The following is a 27,534-nucleotide window of genomic DNA, read 5'->3' on the forward strand; positions in this document are numbered from 1 at the left end:
GTAAAACCTAAGTTTTTTAGGGCAGCTGCCATTTTTGAAGCTTCTTTTTGGGTTGCCAACCTCCAGGTGGTGGCTAGAGATCTCCTGGAATTCCAACTGATCTCCAGGCTACAGGACTCAGTTCCCCTGAGAAAATGGCAGCTTTGGAGGGTGGACTCTATGGATTATACCATGCTGAGGTCCTTTCCCTCCCCAAGCCCTGACTTCTCCAGACTTAACCTCCCTGACTGTGGACTGTATACCATGCTACAGTTGCCAGCTTCCAGATAGAATGCAAAAAAAAGGAGCAACCCTCAATATGGAGAAGCAACACAAGCAAAATGCAGAGGGAGCAACAATAAAAATAGTTTTTATATATATATGTATATGTGTGTGTGTGTGACTAATAAGTGCCAAGTGCTACAACATTATTCATTCATATACAAAATGTAGCTTTATTTCTCAGCAGCCAACATTTTGCAGTGTGAAATGTACCACCAGAGAATCTTACAGTGGCTTACTTCATCTTAGGTGTTATTATTGGGTGACTCTTGAAGAAGTGATATGAAACAAGTTATTAGCTGACTCCTTGTCGAGTCACGGGGTCGGCGTATCCCAATAACAGCACCTGCAGAAAGGAATGAGAAAGTTATGTTTTTTGAAGAGTTACTGCTCTCACCCTGAAGATGCTCACCTTGTTGTGGTGTGTAAGCTACTTCCGCTCTCTTGCTTCACACCAGCACCACCGGTGGAAATATAAAGTAACCTATATTTTGTTTATGAGAGAGTTGCTGCCTTGTGGATTGTGTACATTTGTTGTATATTGGATACCGGTAAACATTGTTATATCTTGTTACATTTTGTATATGAATTGGTGTTGTAGCCCTTGGCACTTTATGACTTATTAGCGACACATTTATACCTATTTTCTATTGTTGCTCTCTCTTCACTTTGCTTGTGTAGCTTCCAGGGAGAGGCTGGAGATCTCCCCATGAGCGAGATCAGTTCCCCTGGAGAAAATGCCTGATGGGGAGGGTGGGCTTTTTGGCAGTTTGGTGTAGTGGTTAAGAGTGTGGGATTCTAATCTGGAGAGCCGGGTTTGACTCCCCACTCCTCCACTTGAAGCCAGCCGGGTGACCTTGGGTCAGGCACAGCTCTTTCAGAGCTCTCTCAGCCCCAACCACCTCACTGGGTGATTGTTGTTGTGGGGATAATAATGGCATACTTTGTAAACTGCTCTGAGTGGGCATTAAATTGTCCTGAAGGGCGGTATATAAATAGAATGTTATTATTATTATTATACTCCGCTGAGGTCCCTCCTCTTCCCACTCTGTTCCCACAAGGCTGCACTAGGGTTGCCAGCCTCCAGGTGGTGGCTGGAGATCTCCTGGAATTACAACTGATCTCCAAGCCACAGAGATCAGTTCACCAGGAGAAAAGGACTGCTTTGGAGGATGGACTCTATGGTGTTATACCATGCTGAGGTCCCTTCCCTCCCCAAACCCTGCACTCTCCAGGATTCTCCCCCCCCCAAATCTCCAGATATTTTCCAACCTGGAGCTAGCAATCCTAGGCTGCACCCCCGCCCCCCGCCCCAGGAATTTCCCGACCTGGAGCTGGCAACCCCATTTCCTACAGCTATTTCTTTCCTCGTGGGTGGAGCTTTTAGCCAGTCCCTTTCTGCAAACATTCGAGGACGGACTTCGCCCGCTTTTTAAACACATCCCCTCACTGCTAGTTTCTCAGCGGGCCCAAAGGGCGCGGGATGCTCCCTCCCGAAGCCGCTCTATAGTCTTTTTTCCTAGAAGGGAAGTCCAAAACAGCCAGGACTTCCGGTCTGACGATGTCAAGAGAGCGGCGAAATAAGAAGATCCGGTTTTACCATAGAGTCTTCCGCGAGAACGGCTTCCTCGGCCGTCCCTCTGTCTCTCCGCCCTCTCGCCTGTCTGCTTCCTCGGCGGCTCTTCCTCCCCGCGGGGCCTCCCGGAGGGATGGCCCTCAACAAGTCGATGCACGCCCGCAACCGGTACAAGGACAAGCCGCCCGACTTCGCCTACCTGGCCTCCAAGTACCCGGAGTTCCAGCAGCACGCGCAGGTCAGCCTGTCCGGCAGAGTCAGGTAGGTCGGAGTTTGGGCCGCAGAGGCGGCCTCTGTCCCCTCGATGCTGTGGCGGAGTGGCTGAGCGGTCGGGCTGCGAATCAGCGCTCTGGTGGTTCAAATCCCACTCTCAGCCACTGCTCAGTAGGTGGCCTTGGGTAAGCCACTCCGCTGAGCCCCAGTTCCCCAGCTGTATTGTGGGGATAATAATACACTATGAGAGCTGTTATAGTATAGTGGAAAGTGGCTGGGTTGTAGGTCAGCACTCTGCTGGTTCAAATCCCACTACTCAGTAGCTGGCCTTGGGTAAGCCGCTTCCTTCAGGCCCAGCTCCCCAGCTGTATTGTGGGGATAACTTTGCTGACTTTGTTCACTGCTCTACGTGGGGCACTAATGTGTTTAGAAGAACCATATATAAGAGAACCTATTAATGGTGCCAGCGAATGGCCATTAATTAGCACTATTAATAGTGCTAGGGTTGCAGGCAAGCTGTCAGGTCCTTGTCCCAGGGAACTTGCAGTCAAAAATCTGCTTTGGAGAAGAGAGCTAAAAAAAAAAAGGCATTGTCTTGGCTGTTTTCTATCTGGTCAGGGTAAAGTAAGGAAGCAGGTTGTAATGGCATGGTGTATATTTATTTTAAGAGATTGGCAGTCTCAGATCCGGTCTATCATAGCCTTCAGCATTGAGCTGCTTGTATGATAGGGTTGCCAGATGTGTTTGGAAATTCCTGGAGATTTGATAGTGAAGTCTGAAGAGGATGACCTTTGGAAAGGGTAGTTACCTTGGCAGGATATAATGCCATACAGCCCACCCTTCAAAGCAGCCATTTTCACAAGGGGAACTAATCTCTCTGTAGTCTGGAGATCAACTGTAATTCCAGGAGATTTCCAGGTCCCGTCTGGAGGTTAACAACCTTAGTGTATATATGCATCAGGAATGGGATAATGAAGAAGCTTTGTGTTTGTGGTCATAACCTGTGTGTGTGCATATGTGCCATCAAGTTGCAACTGACTTATGGCAACCCCTGTAATTCTCATTTGCAAAGCTGAGCAAATTCCAAGTTCATAGTTTTAAAATCTGTTTTATGCCAACTAAGTGCAAGACTCAGTTCTCTCTCTCTCTTACACCTTTCAGTGTAAACTTCAAGAATCCAGAAGCAGTGAGAGCCCTGACATGCACCCTGCTGAAAGAAGACTTTGGACTTCAAATTGATATTCCATTAGAGCGACTCATCCCAACGGTTCCCTTGAGACTTAACTATATTCACTGGGTGGAAGATCTCATGGCTATGCAAGATCCTGCTAGCAAAGGTTCAGTCATTTGGGGAATAGATATAGGTATGTTTCTTGCTCACCTGATACATGAAGTGCCACCTAATAGACTTTGCATGTCATGTTGCAACTGAGATTTTGGGAAACGGTTCCCTGTCCTTTGCTTTGCTTGCATAGGTTCTGTGGTTCTAGTTGCACAGACAGACATGCTAAAGAAGCGTATGGGAGTTTAGGAAGCTGGAAAGAACTGCAGGTAGCATATGGGAGTTGCCAGGAAAAGTGCAGTTAGTGTGTGCATAAAAAGAACAAGCACCCATGTTCTAGGATGCCCGTTGGTCACCAGTCAGTACACAACTGGCGAATGGCTCCTTGATGGAAGCGGGGGGGGGGGTGTTTTTTAGCGCTGTCCTGAGGAATTTCTTGAGGGGAACCTCTATGTACTTGAACTTTTTCCTCAAGTAAATATATGGCACCTGTTCTTCCACCACTTAAACTACAGTCCTGTGAACAGTATGGGAGCCAGCCCCGTTGAACACAGAGCGATGTACTTCACAGACAAACTTGCCTAAGATTGGATTGTTGATGTCTCTGGTGACCTCATCTGAAGAAAGTCTCAGCAGTCCTTCAAGTATTGAATGCTGCAAGATGTTCATGGAATTGACAAGATTCTTCTCTGGAGACTAGATTAAGTCAAAATGTTGATCTGTTTGCATGCTGTGTAACTAGGAAATATTCTGTTATATATAACATCTAGTCACTGCTTATGAATGGAGTGTTGCGGATACTACCCATTTTTTCAATAGTACAGTCTTTTTTTTTTTGGCATTGCTGCAGGAACAGGCGCATCATGTATTTACCCCTTACTTGGAGCAACTTTGAATGGATGGTACTTCATTGCAACAGAAGTGGATGATGTATGTTTCAGCTATGCCCAGAAGAACGTGGAGCGAAATAATTTATCTGATCTTATAAAAGGTATCCTTTTATCCCTCTCTTCCCAATGCTGTACTTCAACAGTTTCAATAGAGCTATCAACCATGAAAACTAGGACAGTACTCAATATTAATGATTCATATCTGTCTTAAGATGAAATAAAGCTCATTTTCCAATCAAAACTCTGTCTGACCTGGAACAATACAGACCAAGAACAATAACGTCTTGGTTGCAATTGCTGAAGATTCTTAATTTATTAATAATAAATACAGGCACAGCTTTGATTGAAAAAAGTTTCATTTCATCTTAAGACCGATATGAATAATTGATATTGAGCATTGTATGAGTTTTCATGGTTATTTGCTCTGTTGGGTTTGTTTCCATGATACTCTCCTGCATTTCTGGTACTTGAACAGTTTGTCAGCTGTTTTACAGACAAAATCACACTGGCTACTGAGCCCAGCGTTAATAGCAGAACAAGAATGTCACTTTTTTGGTTATTTGGTTCAGCCTGTGACAGGTGATAGGAGAAGAATGCCAAGACATCCATCCTCGCAATTGACTTGATCCAACAAGGGGGGAAATACCAGTTTCCATCTAGACAGAGAAGAAAAAGATGGAAGCAAAGTGCAAACATTATTAATGGATGGAGGCTGCAGTAACTTTGCATCTGGCCAGACTGTTTAACAGTGAGCCATAAGAGATGTTAAAAAGCATACGGAAGTGTAAATATTGTGGATAATCTCATGATGAGCATCCACAAGGGCACTGAGCACCTTTTTATCAGTACCTCTTGCAATGTGCAGAATGGTTTCAGTCCAATCGTGGTTCAGACTTTCCCTAAATCAACATTAAGTTATGCCTTTTGATCTCTTGTCTTTTTTATTTTCTGGCTACCTTGTCTGTGTTAGAGTTTGTTTCCCCTTCTAACTGGATTTCATCAGGGAATCTTAGTTGTGAAACTGAGAAACTGTTCCATGCCATCTGATGCTAATGGCGCAGCTCATATGTGTTGTGAATGGGCAAAACAGAATTCGCTTACTATATGGTAGACATCCATCACCTGTGTGCGTGTGCATGTGCCATCGAGTCGCAGCTGACTTATGGTAACCCCAGCAATGGGCTTTCAAGGCAAGGGAGAAGCAGAGGGGGTTTGCCATTGCCTTCTTCTGTAGAGTTTTTCTTGTTGGCTGCCCATCCAAGTACTGATCCTGATTAGATTCTGAGATCTAATGAGATATGACTATACCATGCCATCTTCTCTCCAGTCATAACCTTCAAACAAGATAAAACCATCTTATATTTTAAAAAACCCACGAGGGTCTCTCAAGGAGAAATTACCTTCTTCCCATCTACCCCCACTCTCAATTTTCTCGGTCTGTTATGGCCTTCCACCACCTTCTCATCCTGCTCTTTATGGGCTGCTGCAGTGTTCTTAGTTGCCCCTGTAAAGGATTTAGCATCCTCTGCCAAGCATCAGGCAAGTCACCCAGCACCCAGGACATTAAAATCTACAGTAAATTCCACACAGCACCACGTGAAGCAGAGACTTTGTCTCTGATGGCCTTCCCTGGCAATCCAGAATGGTAATCAAGATCTCACGAGGTGTTCTTGCAAGATCTTGGGTAGCAAAGAATTCCGGGGTTTATTTTTATTTTATTTCATTTATACCCCACCGTTCTCCCCAAAGAGGACCCTTTCTCCATTTAATCCTGTGAGGTAGGTTAGGCTGACAGTCAGTGACTAGCCCAAGGTAACACAGCAAGCTTCCATAGCAGAGAGGGAACATGAACCTGGGTTTCCAAGATCTTAGTCCAACACTAGCCACTATGCAGTGCTGGTTCCTGTTCCAGTTTGGAGTAGGGGATATTATTTGATCTGAATAATGCCATCCAGTTGTCTATCAATTGACAATTCATGAGTCACTGAAGCATATGAAACATATGTTATTTATTTGAGAAAATATCACTAAAATATTAGGAGGAAGCATGTAGCATAGGCAGCCCTGAGAATTTGTAGGAGGTCTAGGAGATTAGAGCTATAGGATGTTTTTAGAAGATGAGTTTTCCAGTGGGAATTTTGCAAATAACTGGTACAAGTTCAGATAGTTGGAATTTGACTGAATTTGACATTCAGCATCTAACTGTTAAAGGATTATTATCAGTTTGAGTCAGTTTTTGGTTTCCTTCCCCACCAGTGGTTAAAGTACCACAGAAGACACTCCTGTTGGATGCTTTGGAAGAAGAATCTGAAGTTATCTATGACTTTTGCATGTGCAACCCTCCCTTTTTTGCCAACCAGCTGGAAGCAAAGGTATGTTGCCTTCTGCTAATCTGACTTGAACCTTTTCTGACAAGCAATAGACAGTTCCTTCCGTTTTCTGACACTCGAGGAAAGAAATAACAATTTTTGTGATGCAGCCAAGTCAGGGCTGTTCTCCACAATTCTGTCCAGGACTGCCTTATTTCACTTCTAGAATGTCTAGTGTATAATTAAATCTTTCTGTAATTATTTGCTTCTTTCTCTTCAAATGCTTTCTATTGAGTTATGAGCTTACTTCACAGTCTATTGGTCTTTAATATTTCAAATAAAAAAAAGAGAAGGAAGAAAAAGAAAAAAATACTATACTATTGTTTACTCACCTTCTCCTCTCTCTCTTTATATCTTGTATTAATAATGACTTGTTGTAATGTATACCTTCAAACACTTTTTCTTTGCTTTCTTTTGGAATGCTGTAAATAACTTGTATTTATTTTGATACAATAAAAAGAAACATTAAAAAATGCTTTGTATGAAATTTAAGTATGGAAGGTTTCTGTATGAAAAAAACAACATATATTATCTGTGTGTTGCTGTACAGAATTTCATAGCTGGAAGGCAGATTCCTCTGCAAAGTGATGGTGATCTGTATTTTGACAGTGGAGGGAAAACAGAAGGAAAGACATGGGATACCAATGTTAGAGAGATGAAAGAGCGGGCAAGGAAAGTGTAACTGAGGATGACTGGGAGAAAAAACACTTAAGCTGCAATCCTAAGGGTAGTTTCTTGTGAGTAAGCCTCACTGAATAGCATGAGACTTACTTCTAGGGATAAATGCTTAGGATTTCTCCCTTAGTCTTTGTTTCTGGTGGGGATGCAGACTGAGGTCTGGTCTAAACAATACAAATTATGTTCCCGATTGGCAGTGTGATGTGATACCTGCTACAAGTACTTGCCACAGGTGTTGACAGCTGCAAACAGTAATATGCATCATATGGTGTAAAGGATCTTGTAAAAATCCTTTCCATCACCCTGCATTTCCTTCCCAGAACTTGTGTCCCATAAGTAAAGGAAATCACATCAGCTATATCCAAAGCCAGTATTTTGAAGGAGAATCATAGATACACAGATGGTTAGAGAGCGTCCACTTCTTCTACTGGTTTGGAATTGAAACTCGAAAGGCCAGCAGTGGCTCCCTGTGAGAATGATGTGGACATTATCTTTTTGAACCCATGGCATTCCAGATGTCAAATCATCATGGAATTTTTGCAGTGGATTCCTCAGATGGCAAATGAATAAATCAGCACACTACATGAATAAATCAACACATCACATGAAAGCAGAACTTCCTATGACGGTAGAAAAGAGTCCAGTAGCACCTATTAGACTAACAAAAATGTGTTCGTTAGTCTTATAGGTGCTGTTGAACTCTTGTTCTTTTCTACTGCTACAGATAGACTAACACGGCTACCCATCTTGATCTATTCCTATGACAAGTTTAGCATGAGCCTAAGAGGGCCATGAGAAAGATGAGCAAAGGCTTATCTTTCCCATGGTTTAAAAAATGATGCAGACAGGCCATGGGCAGCATTAAATGTCAGGTGAAGGAGGTGGTCCTAGAAGCCCGCCAAGGAATTTCAGGATGGGCATTGACAGTTCTGACAGATGACAAGGGAGTGATTTGGACAGCTGTGTCTTAGAAAGCCTGGCAAGGACTGAGGCATGACAAGGGAAGTCCTTATGGAATAAGTCTGCAATAATAAAAACTGTAGAAAAGCTACATTTTCCGGAATAATAATAGCAACATTTGATTTATATATTGCCCTTCAGGACAACATTATTATTATCCCCAGGACAATTACTCTGTGAGGTGGGTGTGGCTGAGAGAGCTCTAAGAGAGCTGAGTTTGACCCAAGCTAGCTTCAAGTGGAGGAGTTGGGGAATCAAACCCGGCTCTCCAGATTAGAGTCCTGCCGCTCTTAATCACTACACCAAACTGGCACCATGAAGATAGTTCATGGTGAAAAGTTAGACCCTTTGGTAGAAAGTGAGCTGGTCATAGGAATGGCTTCTTCCATGTCTTGTGTTGGGTTTTTCAGTGGAAGTGCTTTGCTTTTGTTTCTAGGGAGTCAATTCCCGCAATCCCAGAAGACCCCCTCCCAGCTCAGTCAACACAGGAGGCATCACTGAGATCATGGCTGAAGGGGGAGAACTCGAGTTTGTCAAGAGGATCATTCATGACAGCTTGCAGCTGAAGAAGAGGCTGAGGTGAGGATTGAGGTTAGTGGATAGAGGTGGGCACGAACCGCTGGGTTCGTGGTTCGTCCTGTTTCATGAACCAAGAACTTTCACGAACTTGCCCCAGTTCGCGAACTGGTTCATGGGGTTTAAATACCCCTTTCCGTGCTGCTGCAAAGCAGCAGGAAAATGGGCATTTCACCCCCACAGGCTTGGATCAGCTGCTTGTCAGGGATCTCCCCGACAAACAGCTGATCCAGGGGTTTAAATGCCCCTTTCCCTGCCACTTTGCAGCAGCAGGGAAAGGGGCATTTCATCCCTCCAGGCTTGGATCAGCTGCTTGTCCATCCTCAACAAGCAGCTGACCCAGGGGTTTAAATGACCCTTTCCTTGCTGCTGTGAAGCGGCAGGGAAAGGGGCATTTCACCCCCACAGGCTTGGATCAGCTGCTTGTCGGGGAGATCCCCGACAAGCAGCTGATCTGGGGGTTTAAATGCCCCCTTCCCTGCATCTTTGCAGCAGCCCGGAAAGAGTTATTGGAGTTTAACATGAATGATCTGGCAGACTAGTTCGTGGGAAAACGGGCTTCCACAAACTGCTGTTTCACCAAGCACATACCGGCCCAGTTCGTGACGAACTTTAGTTTGTATTGCGGTTCGTGCCCATCTCTATAGCAGAGGGGGTCTTATGGAGCTGTTGAACCTGCTTAGAACATCGGCCTGTTGACTGCAGATCAGGCACCTAAACGCTCACTATTCACTCCTGGTAGTGCATTGCTCAAGTTTTCTTTATTGAGATTAAACGGCCTTTCCCATTTATTTCCCCTCTCCTCTGACTATGCCTGAACCGGCTGTTTGCAATGCTGTTCACTTGGCACTGTGCAGATCAATAGGGGACGTTAAGGCCTGAATGCTTAAGATAAAATAATGGACGGGATTCTCTGCCTGGAGTGAAGCTGCCTGGAGCTGGACTTCCACAACTTCTCTCCTTTGATTGCAGCCTCTGAAAGCCTCTTCAGCGTTCCGTCCACTTCTTCCTCTCCTTTTCTTTCTCAGCTTTCCAGTTGCTTTTCCTTGGAGAAAGAGAAAACATGGGGCTCAGGTCAACTGGGCAGTCATTTCCCTTCTCCCTAGTGTGTGATTGTGCGTGTGTGTGGGTGTGTGTGTGTGTCTGTTTATTCAGATAGGAGGGAAATGTATTCTGTGCTTGCTCTGTGGAACTTCCATCTATTCTTTCGTCTGTTCAGGGGAAGGGGTTGAGCCTTGGCTCTGGCAACTAATACCAGGGCTGAGTTTTACCCCAACAGTCCTTCCTAGGTGCTGTTTTTGCTCCTCCTCTGGCCCCACCTTCCTCTTTTCCTGAGTCCTCCTCCTGCCTCTGGTGTATCTTGCCTGCCCTTCACGTGAATTCACTTGTTCTGTATTCCCTCCCCCCATTTTTTTGTGATACAGCTGCCATCTTGTGTAGAATGGCGTAATTCTTTAAAAAATATTTTTACAGATGGTACAGTTGTATGTTGGGAAAGAAATGCAGCTTGGCACCCCTGAAAGAGGAGCTTCGGGTCCACGGAGTGAGTATGTCTCTTAATTGTTCCCTCTGTTTTGTCATCTGCCTCGTGTCTTAGCAGGAAAGGCAGGTTAAAAATGAAAGGAATAAATAAATAAGCACGCAACAGCTGCCTGATCCTTGTATTTTGTAGTTGTGCCACATTCCTTGTGCGAAAGGCATATCTGTGATACAACTGCTAGGAAGTCCAGGACCTCTCAAAGGAAGCCCTGTTGAAGATCCACAACAGAGCCTGGTGTGTGTCTTTTGTGTGTTTGTATGTGTTGACTTGTAGATCTGGAGTGAGCCTACCTTTAGTATCCACAGGGACTTGCATTTAAGGGAAGATGAACCCTCTTGGTGTCGTGTTGGGTAGTTTTCTCAGCTGGTCCTGAAGTGCCTGTGGGGAGATCAGCTGCATGTACCTTCTGTTGCGCGAATCAGACCCTTCACAACAGCATACCTGCCGACGCACACACTCTTGATTTCTACGTGATTCAAATGTCTGATTAAACTGGCATAGCTGTCTCTCAGCATAGTTATTCTGACTGCTGTTGCCCTGTGGGCTTATGAAAGCATGTACAGTTCTGAATCATTGCATTTGCACCAGCAAGTGGTGTGGGATTTAATGTCAGAAGCGTTCCTTCCTTTGAGCACAGTGCTTCCTCCTGCCCCATTCCCAGGACTGCAGGCTTCCCCCCCTCTCCTCTGTCCCAAGGCAGACAAGCCAGGCTCTCATGGAGCCATTGCGTCCAGCCTCAGTGGGGCTCCTGAACAGACCCTGCCGCACACTCCGTGTGTCCTTGAGGGGCCTCTGACGGGTGCCACTTGCTCTCCTGGACAGGGGCTTGTGGAGGTGGAAACAGGCTTCCCTCTGCCTTCATGCCCGTTCTTGTCACTCTTTGCCATTCATTCTGTGCCCTTTCTCTGTTGTAGAATACCCGAGGCCTGGTCTGTACATGCAGGAGAATGTAGTGAGATGACAGAGTAAGCTGTACCATTTCAGACTGCAGGTGGGGAAATAAGTGTAAAACTCCATGTTGTGGAAGAAAACCAACATGCCAGGCGGCAAAGGGTCTAATCTAGCCTTTTCCTTGCTGTGCTAATTTTCTGCCAGTAGGGAGTATATTTTTGTAGAGGGGCATATTCAGTATTGCAATCTCTGACTTGCAGTCTGATGTAATACAGTCAATTCTATTTCCATACATACCCCCTGCACACATAGGGTTATTCTGCTGTATGCGTATATCCAACCACCGTGCAGTTCCTAGGATGAGCAGCTTGTCCTGCCCTGCAGCTTCACAAAAAGCTTTGATGGGAAGGACTATAGAATCTTAAATTTCTGGTGCTTTATCTTAAGGCTAAAGTCAGGAGCCTGAATCTGGAACCTCTCAGCCTAGGATTGCACTGTACATCACCATGAAGGTTTTGGGTTTCTCTTGATGGTTAGAGTGACTGAAAAAAATAACTTTTAGAAAACTGAGGAAAGGATTGCTTACTTGGATTTTTCTTTTCTTTTTTTAAAAATTATTTTTATTTTTAAAATAAAAAGGTATAGAAAAGGAGGGGGAGACAAAATTTTAAAAAGGGAAAAGAACAGAACTGTGCGCTACAAGGGTTATCAGAGTACAAAAATCTTATTTGAGAATGTTAGGATAATATTTGAGAACATTTTCAGATAAACAATACGTACAGAATTCAAACCTACTTCCACCCCTCATTTTCAGAAAAGAGAAACCATTATTACCCTTATCACATGCTTATATATTTCTTACAGATTTTTTAACAATATTTCAGTACTGACTATAATACATTGCATTCTTACATTGATCAAATTGAAATACATGTCTATACATATATCTTTACATTATGTGCAGGTTCCTAAAGTTACCCACACGGAGTTCTGCCAAGGCCGAACGATGAGGTGGGCGCTGGCTTGGAGCTTCTATGAAAATGTCAAAGTGCCAGTAAGTGTGTTTTGTTCTCTGTCCACCCTCTTTCCTTGACATCCTCAAATGTGGATTTTGCTTAAGACTCAAGATGTCCCATGCTCCTCTTTTGTTTGTTTGTCTCAAAGGTAGCCCTGCCCTGCTGAGTGGTTTTATTTTTTTAAATATTTATTCTAGTTACATCATAAAAAAGGCGTTTTTTACAAAAACAAATTTCAAAATAACAAGAAAGGAAGTAAAGAAAAATTATGACCATTTCATGGACCTTCTGAAAACCGCCCCGCCCCCCCCAACACCTGCACTGTGGCTTAAAATCAGCAGTTGCTTGCCAGTGATGAGCGAGCAACAAACAAACAAACAAACAAGATGTCCCATGCTCGTATTTGGGGATTTTCTCTCCTGGTATCTGACAATTGTGTTGGTTTCAAAAACGGGACTAGGGGTAGGGGGGAGGCGATTCTGTCCAAGAACATGCAGTGGAATACTTCTTGTGCCCACAAGATTGGTGGAGTAATTCTTTCCTCATCTTAATCTTTCATGAGAGAGCCATTCTTAACACAGTGTGTGTGTGTGAGAGAGAGGGGCTATGGATTCATTTTTGAGAGTTTAGAACATGCAGCCCCCTGGAGAGGAGAAATTATGAATCCTCTTCCCTCAGTTTCTTTGCCGAGCTGGCAGAGGGCTTGAGACACCTGCAGTGGCAAATGGCATTGTTTGCCTTAGCTGGGGTTCAGACCCAGGCAGATGGCACTAAATGGTTCCTTAAGCCAGGACACCATCTGCCTTGGAGGTCCCTCCTGCCAGATGAGATGGTTGCTTCCAGCTGTCAGAGTGACCCTGCGGCATATGCAGGATATGGAGCTTGTGTGTGTGTGTGTCCTGGGGCAAGAAAGTGCTCAGAGGGGGGTCTGCATAGTGGGCAAGGCACTTGTTCATAACCCTCTTGGTCCATTCTGTTTGAGGAGAGAGAGAGCAATTTACATATTTTTGTTTGTAACTCGCCTTTCTCACTGGGACACAAGGCAGATTACAAGTCCAGTAGAACTACTCAGTGACTCTGTACACAAGACATCTTACATGGGGACGCTCATGTGTAGGGAGACACAACGTTAGCCAGAAAGCATAATTTGAAAAGAGTCAGCTGAGATCGCTCATCACAAGGTTTGTTAATTTCATCTTCGCCTCCCCAAAGGCGCTTTCAGTTTCAGCTCTCTACACCAGGATAGTTTAAAAAGACAGAGCCAGCAGAGCTTGCGCCTCAGAGGGTTTGTTCTCTCCTCCTCTTATCTTAATCTTTCATGAGAGAGCCATTCTTAACACAGTGTATATGTTCATTTCATCTTCGCCTCATAAAGGCTCTGTCAATTTCACCTCCCCAATTGAAATTAACAAACCCTCTGAGGAGCGATCTCAGCCAGCTCTATCGTTTAAACTACGTCTCCCAGCTAACATTGTATGTCCCTACACTTAAGCATCTCCATGTAAGATGTCTTGTGTAGAGAAGACTCTCAGTAAGCTGACTTACAAAATACAATAATATTTTAATAATAACAGTATTTGAATTGAAGAGCAAAGATTCCTAGTAAAAAAAAAGCTATTCACTCAGTTGGTAAGCAGTTTACAGAATATAATCTTTGAGTCTAATAGCAAAGATTCCTAGTAAAACAGAACACATTGGGGTCAGCAAGATGTGGAGAGGAGAGTGTTTCCCACCCAGTAGTCCCCCCCCCACCCCCAATTGTAGGATCTCTCTCTCCCATGCTGCAATATACACAAAAATAGTGCAGTATAAATACCTTTACAAAGCATTATGGGAATTTCCCTATTACAACTGTAGTTCAAGATTCTTTCCCCTTTCAGTTTCCTTTCATAGAATCATAGGGCTGGAAGGGACATCTAGGGTCATCTTGTCCAGCCCCCTGCATAATGCAGGAAATTCACAAATCCCTCTCCGCATACACACACACCCAGTGACCCTTACTCCATGCCCAGAAGATGGCAAAACACCATAGGATCCCTAGCCATACTGGACTGGGGAAAATTGCTACCTGACCCCAAGGTTGCGATTGGCCTTACCCCTGGGCATGTAAGAAGGGGCCATGAGAACTTTCCTATCAGTCTGGAAAGTCACTGGACCCCTCTGGAAGCAGAGAGTAGGAATAAATGGACAGTTTTCACAGTAGAGGAGAGGAAAGGGGGGTCCCACAAGTATCAGTATTGGAGCCAGTGCAATTTAGTTTGATCAGAAATAATCTGGAAGTCGGGGCAAACAGTGTAGTGGCCAAGTTTGCAAACCACATGAAATTATTCAGGAGGTTGCTGACCTCAAGGAGTATCTCCATAAATTGGTCAGTGGGCAGTAATGTGGCAAATGAAGTTAAATGTAGGCAAGTGTAAGATGGTGGACATTGGAAGAAAAATCCTAATTTTAAATATATGCTGACATCACTTGAACTGGCTGAAACTGAGATTAAAAGAGATCTTGGGACTGTGGCGGAAAGGTCAATCCAGTGTGCAGCAGTTGTGAAAAAAGGCAAACTCTATGCTAGGAATTATTACTCCACGATAGGATTTATTTAAAAAACAGCCAATGTTGTAAAGCCCTTGTATAAAGTCATGGCACATCCTCATTTGGAATACTGTGTGCAAGGTCACATACATTAAAGGTTACCATATCATAAAGGTAACCTAAATCTGACAAAAAGGATATTGCAGAACTAGTGAAATCCAGAAGAGGGAAACCAAAATTACCAAGGGATTGGAGCACCCTTCCTATGAGGAAAGGCTGAAGAATCTGGGACTTTTTGGTTCTACATAAATAAAGGCTACGTGGGGACATGATAGAGATTTTTATAAAATTAAGCATGTGGTAGAAAAACTGGATAGAGAGAGCTTTTTCTTCCTCTCCCAGACCCTAGAACTCTGGGTCATCCAATGAAATTGTTGGGAAATAGGTTCAGGACAGATGAATTCTTTACCCAACAAGAAATTGAACTGTGAAATTCACTGCCAGTGAATGGCCACAAGCATAGATTTATTTTTATTTATTTAATTTTTAACCTGCTTTCCCCACAAGTGGGCTCAGGGTGGGGTACAACATTGATTAAAATACAACTTAAAATCAGTCACAAAAACAGCAAAATACTGTACCCCTTTCAGGGCAACCAGCATCAGTGGACTCTCCATACCCCTTGTAGAGGGAGACTGCTGGAAGGCTCGGCAATGATGGGCTAAAATTAGCCTCCACCATATGCCTGGCAGAACATCTCTGTCTTACAGGCCCACCTAAATGACACAAGATCCTGGTGGCTTTAAAAAGGGATTAGACAGATTCATGGAGGAAAGGTCCATCATTGGCTGCTAGCCAGTGGTAGAGCCTTCATATTCAGTGACAGTCAACCTCTAAATTCCAGTGCCAGGAGGCAACACCGGAGGAAGGCCTTGGCCTCTGTGCCCCATTTATTGGCCCTACAGTGCTGCTGGTTGGCTGTTGTGTGTAACAGGATGCTAGACTAGATGGATTACTGGTCTGATGCAGCAGGGCTCATATAGTCTTATGTAATGCAGATGGAGAAGGTAAATGTGCCCACTAATGGTATGGTACTGTTTAAATGGCTATGTTACCCCTGCCTGAAGAGAGGGCTTCTGGTGAACATGAAAGTTTGCTTATTGCTTTGTTAACATCTTAGGCCTAACTTTAAAAGTATGGCATTGCAGTTAACTTCTTGACGGGTGTCAAAGAAGCCCTGCCTGAAGAGAGGGCTTCTGGTGAAAACAGAGTTGCGCTTACCGTAACTACTGTTCATTGACGTCTTCTGTGCAGACACACATGGGACTGCGCCTGTGCAGGCCTGCCGACCGGATTTTTCTTTTCTAGACTACGTCCACTAGGGGGCGCACGTACGCACCAATGCGCATGCGCGGCTTTTCCCGCCCGAGCGACATTGGGCGACGTCGCCCCCTTCCCCTCAGTTTCTCCTTTGCTGCCGAATGCGTTCACATTATCTGGAAGAACACAGCGGGGTAGGAGGCAGGGTTGTGTGTCTGCACAGAAGACGTCAATGAACAGTAGTTATGGTAAGCGCAACTTTGTTTTCACTGTCCGTCTTCTGTGCAGCCCCACATGGGAGACTCACAAGCCACTTACCCAGGAGGCGGGCATGTGTTCTCACTGAAAAAGAGACTGAAGTACTGCTTGACCAACAGCAGCCTCTTTCCTTTCCCACACATCTAGTGCATAATGCTTAGCAAACGTGTCAGAAGACGACCACGTTGCAGCCCTGCAGATGTCTTGCAAGGGCACGCCCCTAAGGAAGACCGCAGAGGCAGCTTGCGCCCTGGTGGAATGAGCTTTCAGTTCCAAAGGGCAAGGTAACTTGGCATGCGAGTAGCAAGCCCTAACAGTCTGAGTAACCCAGCGAGAAATTGATTGAGCTGTAGCAGCTTTTCCCTTCCTGGGCCCATAATAGCACACAAACAGTTGTTTGGCACATCTAAAATGTGAAGTACGTTGAAGGTAAAATAAAATAGCCGTTCTCACATCCAAGGAATGTAAGGCCCTTTCAGAGTTATCAGAAAGGTCAGGAAAAAAGATAGGCAGGACTATGTCTTGTGAAGTATGAAACTGAGTGGAGACTTCGGGTCGAAAACGAAGGTCAGGTCTCAGAACCACTTTATTTTGATGGACCTTCAAAAAGGGGGGATCCCACCTTAGGGCCGCCAACTCACTAACCCTGCGAGCAGATGTAATGGTGATCAAGAAAGCCACTTTCCAGAACAACCATTTTAACTCACAAGTAGCCAGCGGTTCGAAGGGCGATTTCATAAGCCCCATCAATACTACTTGCAGTGACCATTGGGGAACAATTTCCTTGACTTGTGGAAACATGTTATACAACCCTTTTAAAAACAATTTCGACAAGCTGTGGGAGAAAACCGTTTTCCCATCTATCTTAGGGTGGAAGGCTGAAATAGCCGCCAAATAAACTTTAATAGAGGAATTAGAGAGTCCCCCATCCTTTAGAGACAGAAGGAACTCAAACACAGATGACAGATGGCAATCCCAAACATTCACTCCTGTGTCATTGGCCCAGACTTCAAAACGCTTCAATTTAGCAGAGTATGACCTGCGAGTAGTGTCCCTACGTGCATTCAGCAAAATCTCAGCTACCCTGTCAGATGTTCCCTCCGACCCCGAATGTGCCAAGCAGTGAGGCTCAGTTTGGGTAGGTTGTGATACCAAACCCCTTTGTCGGACAGAAGGTCCGGGTTCAGAGGGAACCGATAATATGACCCCTGTGACAGCTGTATTACATGTTGGAACCAAGCTTGTCTGGGCCAAAGGGCGCTACTAGAATTATGTGGGGCCCATCTCCCTGAATCTTGCTGACGATTCAAGACAACAGCGGGAACGGAGGGAAGGCGTACAACAGGTGCCCTGTCCAGCGTATCTGGAACGCGTCTCCGAGGGAGTGGTGACCTAGACCTCCCCTGGAGCAAAAACGTGGGGCCTTCTTGTTGTCCTCCGACGCAAAGAGGTCTACGTCTGGGAACCCCCAGTCCAAAAAGATGGCGTACAGGTAGCCGTCTGCTATGGTCCATTCGTAGCTGTCGGATCGCATACGACTCAGTTTGTCCGCGATGACAATGGTGGTGCCAGGAATATGGACCACATGAATGAACATGCCTCTGTCCATGGCCCATTCCCAAATCCGAACGGTCTCGTCGCAGAGGGTCTTGGAGGTAGTGTCCCCTTGCTTGTTTAGGTAGAACATCGTGGTGCAATTGTCCGTGAGTACCTGAACAGATTTCTGCTGCAGCGTGTCTGTGAAAGCGATAAGGGCATAACGGACCACTCTCAATTCTAGCAGGTTAATGTGATCTTCCCTTTCCTGCTCTGACCAAACCCCATGTGCCCTAAGGGCTCCACACTGGGCTCCCCATCCTATCGTGGAGGCATCAGTTGAGATTGTGATCTCGGTTTGGATGGACCCAAATGCAATACCCCTCAGGAGGTTAGCCTCGTTAAGCCACCATCGTAAGGTACGGAGAACCCCTCTAGGGATGGAGTACCGCTTGTTCTGGGATTCGTGTTCAAAATCATGAACAGATAGGAACCACAGCTGGAGAGGTCGCATGTGCAACCGGGCCATAGGGGTAACTGCCGTAGAAGAGGCCATAAGGCCTAGCAGTCTCTGTATAGCTGTTACCGACTGGAACCTACATCTCGAAAAGAGATTCACCATCCTGCTGATCTTTAGTGCACGTTCCCTGGGCAGAAAACCTTTATTTACATTGCCATCCAGTTCCATACCAATAAACAGTATCCTCCTGGACGGGGTAAGGTTAGAGTTTTTGAGGTTAATCAAAAGTCCTAACCGGGAGCAGGTAAGCATCACCTTATTAATTTGGGCCAGGAGTGCATCAGCAGAGGGTGCTGCCAAAAGCCAAACATCAAGATAGGGATAGATGGTACAACCCTGTTCCCTCAAGTATGCCACTACAACAGCCATACATTTAGAAAAAACCCTGGGGGCTGTTGACAGTCCAAAAGGGAGTACCTGATGGTAGGCCTTATTGTTACAAAGGAACCTAAGGTATTTCCTATGACTAGGGTGGATGGCAATGTGGAAGTATGCGTCCCTGAGATCCAGGACGGCGAACCACATGTCCTCAGGCATTAACTGGAGGACTGTAGTTAAGGTAAGCATTCTGAACCGCTTAACGAGAATGAATTTATTCAATTCTCTCAGGTCTAAGATGGGTCGTACACCTCCATCCTTCTTGTCTACAAGGAACATCCTAGAGTAAAAACCCAAGAGGGGGTCCTGAGGGAGTACCTCCTGTACAGCCCCCTTCTCCAGGAGTGTTACAACCTCAGCCTGTAACTCATCAGAAGAGGATTGTACTGAGTGGTCAGGAAGAGACAACACTGGGTAAACATCAAACTGAATTTTATATCCAACTGTAACAACGTTAAGAACCCAACTATCAGAGGTAATCTCTGCCCATGCTGAGGCAAACTGAGCCAATCTGTTACCAAACATGACAGATTGTTCAAATTCTAGTCAGAACTGTTTAGGTTGAGTTGCTGACTCTTTGGCATCGTGGGCTTGTTGACCGCGACGCGGGTGGTAGCTAGGCCTCCGGCGCTGGAAAGAGCTTGCAGGCGGCTGGAACTGCCTGTAGGACCCATAACGTGGATACGGTTGATATCTCTGGTGTCGACCGCGATAGCCCTGCGAGGAACGATACTGAAATCGATTCTCGGTGAACGGCCTGGTTGGGAGAATACCGTAGGAACGGGCTGTCAGCCGATCTTTACGTTTCTGCGACAGGTATTCATCCGTTTTCGAGGAAAACAGCGACTGACCCTCAAAAGGCAGATTTTCCACTTTGTTTCATGTCTTGACAGGCAGTGCAGTTGTGCGAAGCCACGAGTGTCTGCGGAGCACGATGGATGATGCCAATGCTCTCGCAGAGGTGTCAACTGTGTCGCGGCCAGCATTTATCTGTTGTCATGACAGTCGTAGGGCCTCATCAAGCACTACCTTCGCCAACACTCTCTGGTCTGCTGGAAGCTTCTCCATGAAAACCGGCATGCGATTCCAGAGGAAAATTTGGTAGGCACCCATGATGGCCGAGTAGTTAGAGATTTTGAGTGTTAGGGCAGCAGACGAATATAATTTCTTGCCCAACGAATCGAGCTTTCTGCTCTCTTTGTCGATGGGCACAGCATAGGACCCTTGGCGTTGACGGGTCTGCATCTCCTCAGTAATGAGGGAAGAAGGCAGTGGATGTGCAAAGAGATATGAACAGACGTCATCTCTCGTCTTGTACAGAGCTTCTAGTTTACGAGATGTCGGGTAAACTGAGGCTGGCTTCTCACAGATCGTGTTGATGATTTCCACCAAACCTTCAGTGAACGGGAATGCTATGGTTGGAGAATTCCCAGACTGGACATACTGCAGGATCTTATCCTTTGGTTTCGGATCCACAGCCGAAATCTCAATGTCCAAAGAACGGGCCATTTGGATCATCTGCTCAGTATAGAGCTGGTAGTCTTCCGAAGGTGAGATACGACCAGGGTGGATAAAAATCAATGATTTTTTTAAAAAAATCAAAAAAATCGGATTTTTTTTATTTAAATTGGATTTTTTAAAATAAAATGCTTTTTGAGGAAAATATATTACCATCCAAAGGTTATTCCATCATGAAATAAAGATTAGTTTTTAATTATGTAGAATAAGGCTGTGTATGTTTAATTTTTTTGGTAAATAAATTCCATTAATCCATTCACAATGTCATGCTCTTCCAGAGGTTTTTGTAAGATTATTGGGCAGTTTCTCTGCCTACAAGATATTATCACAGATGCTTGGTTTTGCAGTTCTCAAAACTGAATTTGTGTCAGCTCAGCAGAGATCACATGCCTCTTCTTCACAGCAAAAATGTTATAACATGAACAGAGTTGAGAAAAAGACCTTAATCCTATTGTTCTACAAACCTATGAAGACAGAATCAACCCCTCCAGTGCTAAGTTTCAAGAAGTTCAGTGAATAGAAACAATATTTTTCTGGTTGTTTGGAGTGGAATAGATCTGCACAAGAAGAAACTAAGTGTGAGGAGGGAGGGGCAAGCAGTACAAAATGAAAGTGAAACTTTTTGAGCACAATACTGCACAAGTCTTTGGATCTTTTGTGTGTATGACCTGAGGTTTATCACATTCTTTCCTTGGAGGAAAAAACCTATAATGGCAGCAGGCCGTAAAAGAGACCCAGTTTGGGAATACTTTAATGAAGTTCCTTTACCTATCGGTAAGGCAGGCATCTACTTGCATATTAAAGTTATACCAGCAAGAATTAGTCTTTATGTAGAAAACTATGACTTAAATTAAGCCTTAATGACTAGTGATTTAAATCGTGATTTAAATCAAATCCACCCTGGATACGACCAGTCCCAATAATGATGTCATCAGGCGACGGGTCAGACGGAGGGCTAGGGCTTGGACCCTGGTAAGGCTCAGGCTGTCGGTAGGGCGAAGCACGCCCGGGAGAACCATAGTGGGAGAACTCACTCTGAGTGTCAGCCCAATATTCTCTTCCAAAAGATGGAGAACAGGATCTGTGAGACCTCGCATAGAGGGAACCCTCCCTGTCATATCCGCTCCTAGGCAAGTGATAAGGTAGGTTCTGTCTACCAGTGTAGTCGCCAGTAGACCACTTCTGGGTCATACGAGGTGGAGCGTCGGGCAGGTCACCATCCTCATCAGAGGAACAGTACAACGGAGGTGACAGGTGCGGTGAAGGGGTCGTGGGCTTCTCCCAGAGTACCTCATCAGTTTGGACAGAAGTCGACTGCCTGTGCTTAGACTTCGTTTTGGCCTTTTTCTCGCCTTTGGAGGCTAAGCCCTGTACGGCGCTTCGACTCCGTCTCATTGGATCCGGAGGTGTCAAAGTAGGCAACGGATCCGACGTCTTCGGTTTCGACCTGACACTAGGCTTCGGAACGAGGCTGGGGTGAGTTGGCTCCACATTCTTCGGAACTGATGATGTTGCCTCCGGCGTCGGATCCGACGGCTCAGGAGCCGAACCGGCCGGGATGTTCGGATCCGATGAAGTCTTGCGCACCTTTGGAGTCGACAGAGCTGGCGGTTCTGACCTCGAGGGAGACTTGGAGCGGTATCGCCGCTTCCGAGTCGGATCCGACTGCGGCGGTTTTGCGCGATCCGAAGTGGAGCCCGAAGCGTCTTTCGGATCCGAGGGCGGGGTCGGGGCTTGTCGGACCTGATCTGGTGAGCGGGAGCGAGAGGTGGAACCGGAGCTACGGACGGATTGTCTGACCACTGAAGGGGGTTTGGCTGTCCCACTAGCTGGTGGTGGTCCCCCAGGGGTATCAGGGGCTCCTGATGCCCGCATAGCCCTCCTCCAAAGCAAGGCATTCAACCTGTTCGCCCTCTCAGCCCTGGCCTTAGGCGCAAATAGTTGGCAATGCTCACACTTCTCCACGATGTGTCCTTCACCCAAGCACTCGAGGCAAACGGAATGGCCATCCGTCATCATCTTTGTAGTGCAAGTCGAACAGCGCTTGAATAAGGCCTTCTCAGCCATCTCTCCCGAAACGAGCGATCTCTTCACAAAATGCGTTATCTTCTTCACAGCGGACAGCTAGATCTTTACCGGTCAGCAGCAAAGAAGAAACTGAGGGGAAGGGGGCGATGTCGCCCAATGTTGCTCAGGCGGGAAAAGCCGCGCATGCGCATTGGTGCGTACGTGCGCCCCCTAGTGGATGTAGTCTAGAAAAGAAAAATCCGGTGGGCAGGCCTGCGCAGGCGCAGTCCCATGTTGGGGCTGCACAGAAGACGGACAGTGAACATGAAAGTTTGCTTATTTCTTTGTTAACATCTTAGGCCTAACTTTAAAAGTATGGCATTGCAGTTAACTTCTTGACGGGTGTCAAAGAACGGCTGTATCCACAAGCCTCCCTGAGTGGGAGGTCCAGAGCAAAATGCTCAAATCTGGGAGTGAGTCTTCACTCACCATCACCAACCTCTCTGACTAAACCCTCAGTTGTGGAACTGACAGGTAAGTCCCCAGTCCTCCCAGGTTTTAAATGTCAGCCCTGCAGGATTGGACACCTGCAGACTGAGTTCCGAAACAATTATTTAGGTGGCTGTAGCCAGATGGGCCAAAGTACTGTATTAAGATTGAAGCTTTCAAACTCCCAAAGAACACATAAGGTTATACTCAATGGAGTTTATTTTAAAAAAGTGCAAAAGGGTACAGACAAAAATATGCAGGCAGATGGGAAAACAACAAATACTGGATAACTAACACTTCAACAGACTGTCAGTCTCTCCAGGTTAATTTTCAAGTTAAAACAAAAGAATCCAAAGTGGTCCAAAGGCTCAAGATCCAGAGATACCAATCCAAGTCCCAAGCACAAAAGCAAGTAGCAGCTGATATTCTTCAGCATCCAGAGTCAAAAGAGGGGGGAAGAATAGGGGACTCGTTTTAACCACAATTGTTGCAGCTGGCCTGATCTTAATTAGCCAATCAAAGACAGTGTACTCCCACCCATGACCCTTTGCTAAGAAGATGCAATGTAGGTGCGAGACCTTGAAGCTATGACCTCATTGCACCTGCGTAGTTCAATCCTAGCTCTGAAACTGCAGTCATGATGATTTTACAGGCTTCTGTCAGACCCAAAACCTGAACTGAACCAAGAAATAGACTGGACAAGGCAGGATCTTCATAATGGGATTTCCCCCCCTGCAGTACTTGGTATAAAAAATTCTAGTGACTGTTCTCATGTAACATACCAGTTCTTACAATCAGTTATTTAAAGAATTTATAATTAGAAAATACTCATTGTTTATATGGTCCTCTTTAATAATTTTAATTTTATTCTGAGTTAAATAAGAGTAATTATGTGTGGCTTTTTTCCCTTCTACAGTCACCCCTTTCCAAGAAAAGAAAATTAGAAAAGACTCGGAAGCCGATTACTTTCCTAGTTTTGGCATCAACGATGAAAGAGTTAGCTATTAAAGCTTCATCTGTTGGATTGGATGCTTCTGAAGGGATGAAGGCTGTTGTTGCATGGATTAAAAAAATTCTTGGGGATCTGAAGGTATAGTAACTGTAACATGCTCTTTTTGGAAATGATGTTTCTTTAGGAAGCAGCACAGGATACTAAAGTCCGGGTTCTTTTTTGCTTGGAATAGGTTCAGTATAAACATATCCCTTGTGGAAAAAACGAAGTCAGCTTGTTTCTAACCGCTTTAGAAAACTCCTGGATTCACTTACGGAGGAAAAAGAGAGAGCGAGTCAGACAACTACGAGAACTTCCTCGAGCATCCATAGATTTCCTGCAAGCCACAGAAGAAAGTGAGAACCCTCTGAAAGATTCCAGTAAAACAACAGTGGGTGAAGAAAATAAGCTTGGAAGCACTGAAGGAGGAACCTTGGAAGATGCTCTGGACCTTGAATCTCCCGAGCGCTGTAGGCTGAATAATACTTCTCCCATTAAGGAGGGAAGCAGCCAAGTGTGTACTGAGGAAAGTAGGCACCCAAAGCAGCCAGCCCTTGCCTCGGCAGGCTCTGAAGAATCTAGTAATGCGAAGGATTCCAAAGCTTTTGGTATTGCTAACCAAGCTGGACAGTGTGGCAACATCTCAAATGAATGGTTCCTCTTCAAGTGTGTATTAAATGTGAAGAGAGAAGGGGAGGATTCTTTAATAGAAATGCACTGGGTCGAAGGACAGAACAGGGACTTAATGAACCAACTGTGTACCTACTTAAAGAACCAAATTTTTCGGCTGATTGGGTCCTGAGTTTTTTAAGGGAACAAGAGAAAATATATTGCTCTTATTTTTGTAATCTTGCTTTTGTGTCAATAAGTTGAATGATAGCTTTGCTATGGAAAGTAACTGTTTTTAAACCACCCTTGTAGAAAGTGTCACTGTGCCTGCCTTTCAAGGGCAGAGCAGTGGTAGACCCTTCATCAGCTTATCCATCTGCTCAGTAGAATTTTTCTTCCACGTTTTATACTTGTATCGTGTCTTCCTTGAAAAGTTTTCATAAATACTCCTGCTTCTTTGATCGCCGTTGCTTAAATCATTCTAATTTCTTGGAATAATATAGCTCTAGCATTGCAGAACTGGCAGTCTTTGTCTGTGCTACTCTGAGGTAAGCTGAGAAGGTGCACACATTTTCAAGCACAAGTGCTAAGAAGGTTCTGTAGAGAAGCACTCTGTAGCTCAACAATTGACAAACTTAAAGCTGTGGTCTTAGGAATAACTCTTGAACTCGGTGTATATGTAGCACAGACTGTAAATGACACTATATGAAATGATAATTTCAGCCATACTGAGTTCTGTTGGCTTGCTCAGAAGTTCTCTGGGACTACATTAGAGCAGTGAACAAGCCCTTCCCCCTGAACCATTCTTGCATTGTATTACATTTAGTGGAACTGTACAGCAGGGCTTGTTGCAAAGATGGGATTTTGTAATTAACCATTCCACTAAAACGTTTGTGATCAGTGTCAAAATTAAGCTGGCAGGTGAATTCAGGACAGTTCAAATTTAGCTGTTACTGTCACCAGACAGATCTGTTCCATTGAGAGTTGGTAAAAGTTCCATGTGTGAAGGAGAAAGTGGGGTCCCACAACTCCCAGAAGCAGCAGCTACACCCAGCCCATTCATTCAAGTAGCATGGCTTGGTAGTGCTGCTCTGTGAACTTGTCATCTTTCTCTACTGCTTTTCCTTGCTGTTTACAGTAAAATAACAGTATTATCTCCCAGTTTCAATGGTGGCAGTTTGTCCTCTTAAGCTGGGGGCCAGGATGGCAAATGGAAGCAGGCAGCATGGCACCTTTCTCATTTGCTGGCAGTTGGAAACTGCAGTACTTTCTTCTAGGTTGGGCTTTCTCTATTTGTGCTCTTTGGCCATTCATTATCTTAAAGGTGTCTCAGAATGGAGAGATAAATTTGCTCCAAAACTCTTAATGATGAGTTAATGGATGAGTTAATGGATGAGTTTTACCCCTTGTAAAGAGATGCATTTCCAGACTATTCAAGTGCTTGGTTTGTGGACTTTATAAGACATAAGAGTCATAATTTTATTCCAAGGAGTACTTAGTATGAATTACAATAGAATTGTAAAATAGCCACAAAATACAATAAAAAGTGATCACAGAAATCAAAATGCAGCATTCCACTAACAATGTGCACTGGTCAGAAAAAGCATTTGTCTGTAACCACAGCAGCTGTGCAAGCAAAACTTTCAACTTCTGATAGAGAATGGAAATGTAAATTGGTAAAACCCGGCTCTAGCAGCTGTTACAACAGATCTGGGTTTTTAGGGTCAGGTGTACAGGCCTTCCTCAAGTTTAGGTTGTTAAAGGCAAGTTCCAGCTTCTTTCATTGTCCCCCAAATGAGCTGATAACCAAGTTTAAGGACAGCGTGTGGCATCTGTCTTCTTTTACTTACCTGCCCGTGTGTTTCTGCCCAAGAACCAGCTTGGAAATTTTCCTGCCATAGGAAACAATGGACAGTGGCTATGCACCTTCTTCAGGAGGCATTTGGCTTTGGAGGGGGGATTTCAGTTTGGTTCTTTTGGGCTTTCTCTGGTTTGAGCTTGTGCCTGGGTGTGTGCCTATGGCCAGTGGCAGCCTTGTCCATGTATGTTTCTTCCCGAGAGCCTCTTTGGAAATGTTTCCCCATAGGAAATGATAGAGAGGGGCTAGGGGGCACTTACTTCAGGGGCCTGATCTTCCTGAAACGGGGGGGGGGGGGGGGTGTCTTTTGTGGACAGTCAAGAGTAGGTTTCCTGTAAATTGGGTGAAGTTTGCTTGACAGATGCCTCCCAGATGGTCCCTGGATAGCTTTCCCCACAGGGAATAATGGCCAGATAAATTTGAGATTCTCTAATCTTGCTGAACCGGATCAGAGAATCTTTGCCAGATTTCAGAGATCACAGATTGGGGGGGGGGGTCCCTGAAAACTGGATCTGAATTTCTTAGGTGGGTGCACACTCAAATTGTGTGTATTCCATGAAAAGAAAAAGCCAGACAGGAGATGTACTATTTTCTTAATCCCTAACTACAGGTAGCATATTGGAGAAAAACAATCCGCAAAAGGTTATTGATGCATGGACACTGGCAGCCACATCCTAGTCCAAAACAATAGATGGAACTGGTACAGGAGAGGACATGTATGGCCTGGATGGTTTCCCTATCAGGAAAAATAGCAGCCCTAAAGGATCAAGATACACAGGAAGAAAAGATGGGGACAGTTAATGTCCCAGGAGTCGGCATGGCAGGATACCTGCTGAGGCCTGCGTTCCAGCAAAGGCTCTATTGCTGACTGGAGACTGGATCAACCCACCCCCCCTTTCTCAGTAAGTGCCTAGTGGAATCAGAGACCAAGAGCATCTGCATATGCAGATCAACTACTTCATCGTGCTCATTTAGAGCTTGAGGCTTCTTGGTTCCACTCTCTCCAGCACTACTCCCAAACCACCCCAAAAGGTTGACGACCCCTTTTCCTAGTCACCATGCAAGTGAGGAGAGGACGAAATGGGTATTTACCCTTTAAATACAGAATTACATACCCTGAAAATGCACACCATCTCTCACACTAATACCAAGTTCTTCCAACAAGGTGTCACTTTCAGTCCCAAGCTTCATTTTTTTCCTATGACTTGAAGACAGAGTGGACATCACTTCTGTGTTTAAGACGCAGTGGGCTTCTGCTACTTTAATTTT

The 27,534-nt window shown here is 45.0% G+C and overlaps 1 protein-coding gene across 4 annotated transcripts; it reads left to right on the top strand.

The window, feature by feature from the left end:
- The first annotated feature begins 1,906 nt into the window (after window positions 1-1,906).
- METTL16 (methyltransferase 16, N6-methyladenosine) lies at window positions 1,907-25,563 on the top strand. Of its 4 annotated transcripts, none has more exons than XR_008598620.1 (9): window positions 1,907-2,098; window positions 3,212-3,414; window positions 4,183-4,323; window positions 6,479-6,594; window positions 8,666-8,808; window positions 10,279-10,348; window positions 12,201-12,290; window positions 19,025-19,207; window positions 19,687-19,822. XR_008598620.1 is itself a non-coding variant. In XM_055003049.1 (9 exons), exons 1-9 carry the CDS (start codon window positions 1,971-1,973, stop codon window positions 24,598-24,600), a joined length of 1,674 nt encoding a protein of 557 aa, XP_054859024.1. In that variant the 5' UTR covers window positions 1,907-1,970; the 3' UTR covers window positions 24,601-25,563. The 4 variants fall into 4 exon arrangements, 3 of the variants coding, with proteins under 3 accessions (XP_054859024.1, XP_054859026.1, XP_054859025.1); XM_055003049.1 differs by lacking the exons at window positions 19,025-19,207; window positions 19,687-19,822 and adding exons at window positions 23,724-23,897; window positions 23,992-25,563; XM_055003050.1 differs by lacking the exons at window positions 19,025-19,207; window positions 19,687-19,822 and adding exons at window positions 23,724-23,897; window positions 23,992-25,563 and having other exon boundaries at window positions 2,030-2,075.
- Window positions 25,564-27,534: the final 1,971 nt, after the last annotated feature.

This window comes from Eublepharis macularius, chromosome 18, assembly GCF_028583425.1.
Source record: "Eublepharis macularius isolate TG4126 chromosome 18, MPM_Emac_v1.0, whole genome shotgun sequence".
Taxonomy (NCBI): domain Eukaryota; kingdom Metazoa; phylum Chordata; class Lepidosauria; order Squamata; family Eublepharidae; genus Eublepharis; species Eublepharis macularius.

What these genes read in the sequence shown, in the direction of transcription:
- METTL16 (XM_055003049.1), top strand. Translation starts at nt 1,971, where the DNA reads ATGGCCCTCAACAAGTCGATGCACGCCCGCAACCGGTACAAGGACAAG. An exon ending in ATGAAAATGTCAAAGTGCCA is followed by an intron (nt 12,291 to 23,723) that starts GTAAGTGTGTTT and finishes TCCCTTCTACAG; the next exon opens with TCACCCCTTTCCAAGAAAAG. An exon ending in AAATTCTTGGGGATCTGAAG is followed by an intron (nt 23,898 to 23,991) that starts GTATAGTAACTG and finishes TGCTTGGAATAG; the next exon opens with GTTCAGTATAAACATATCCC.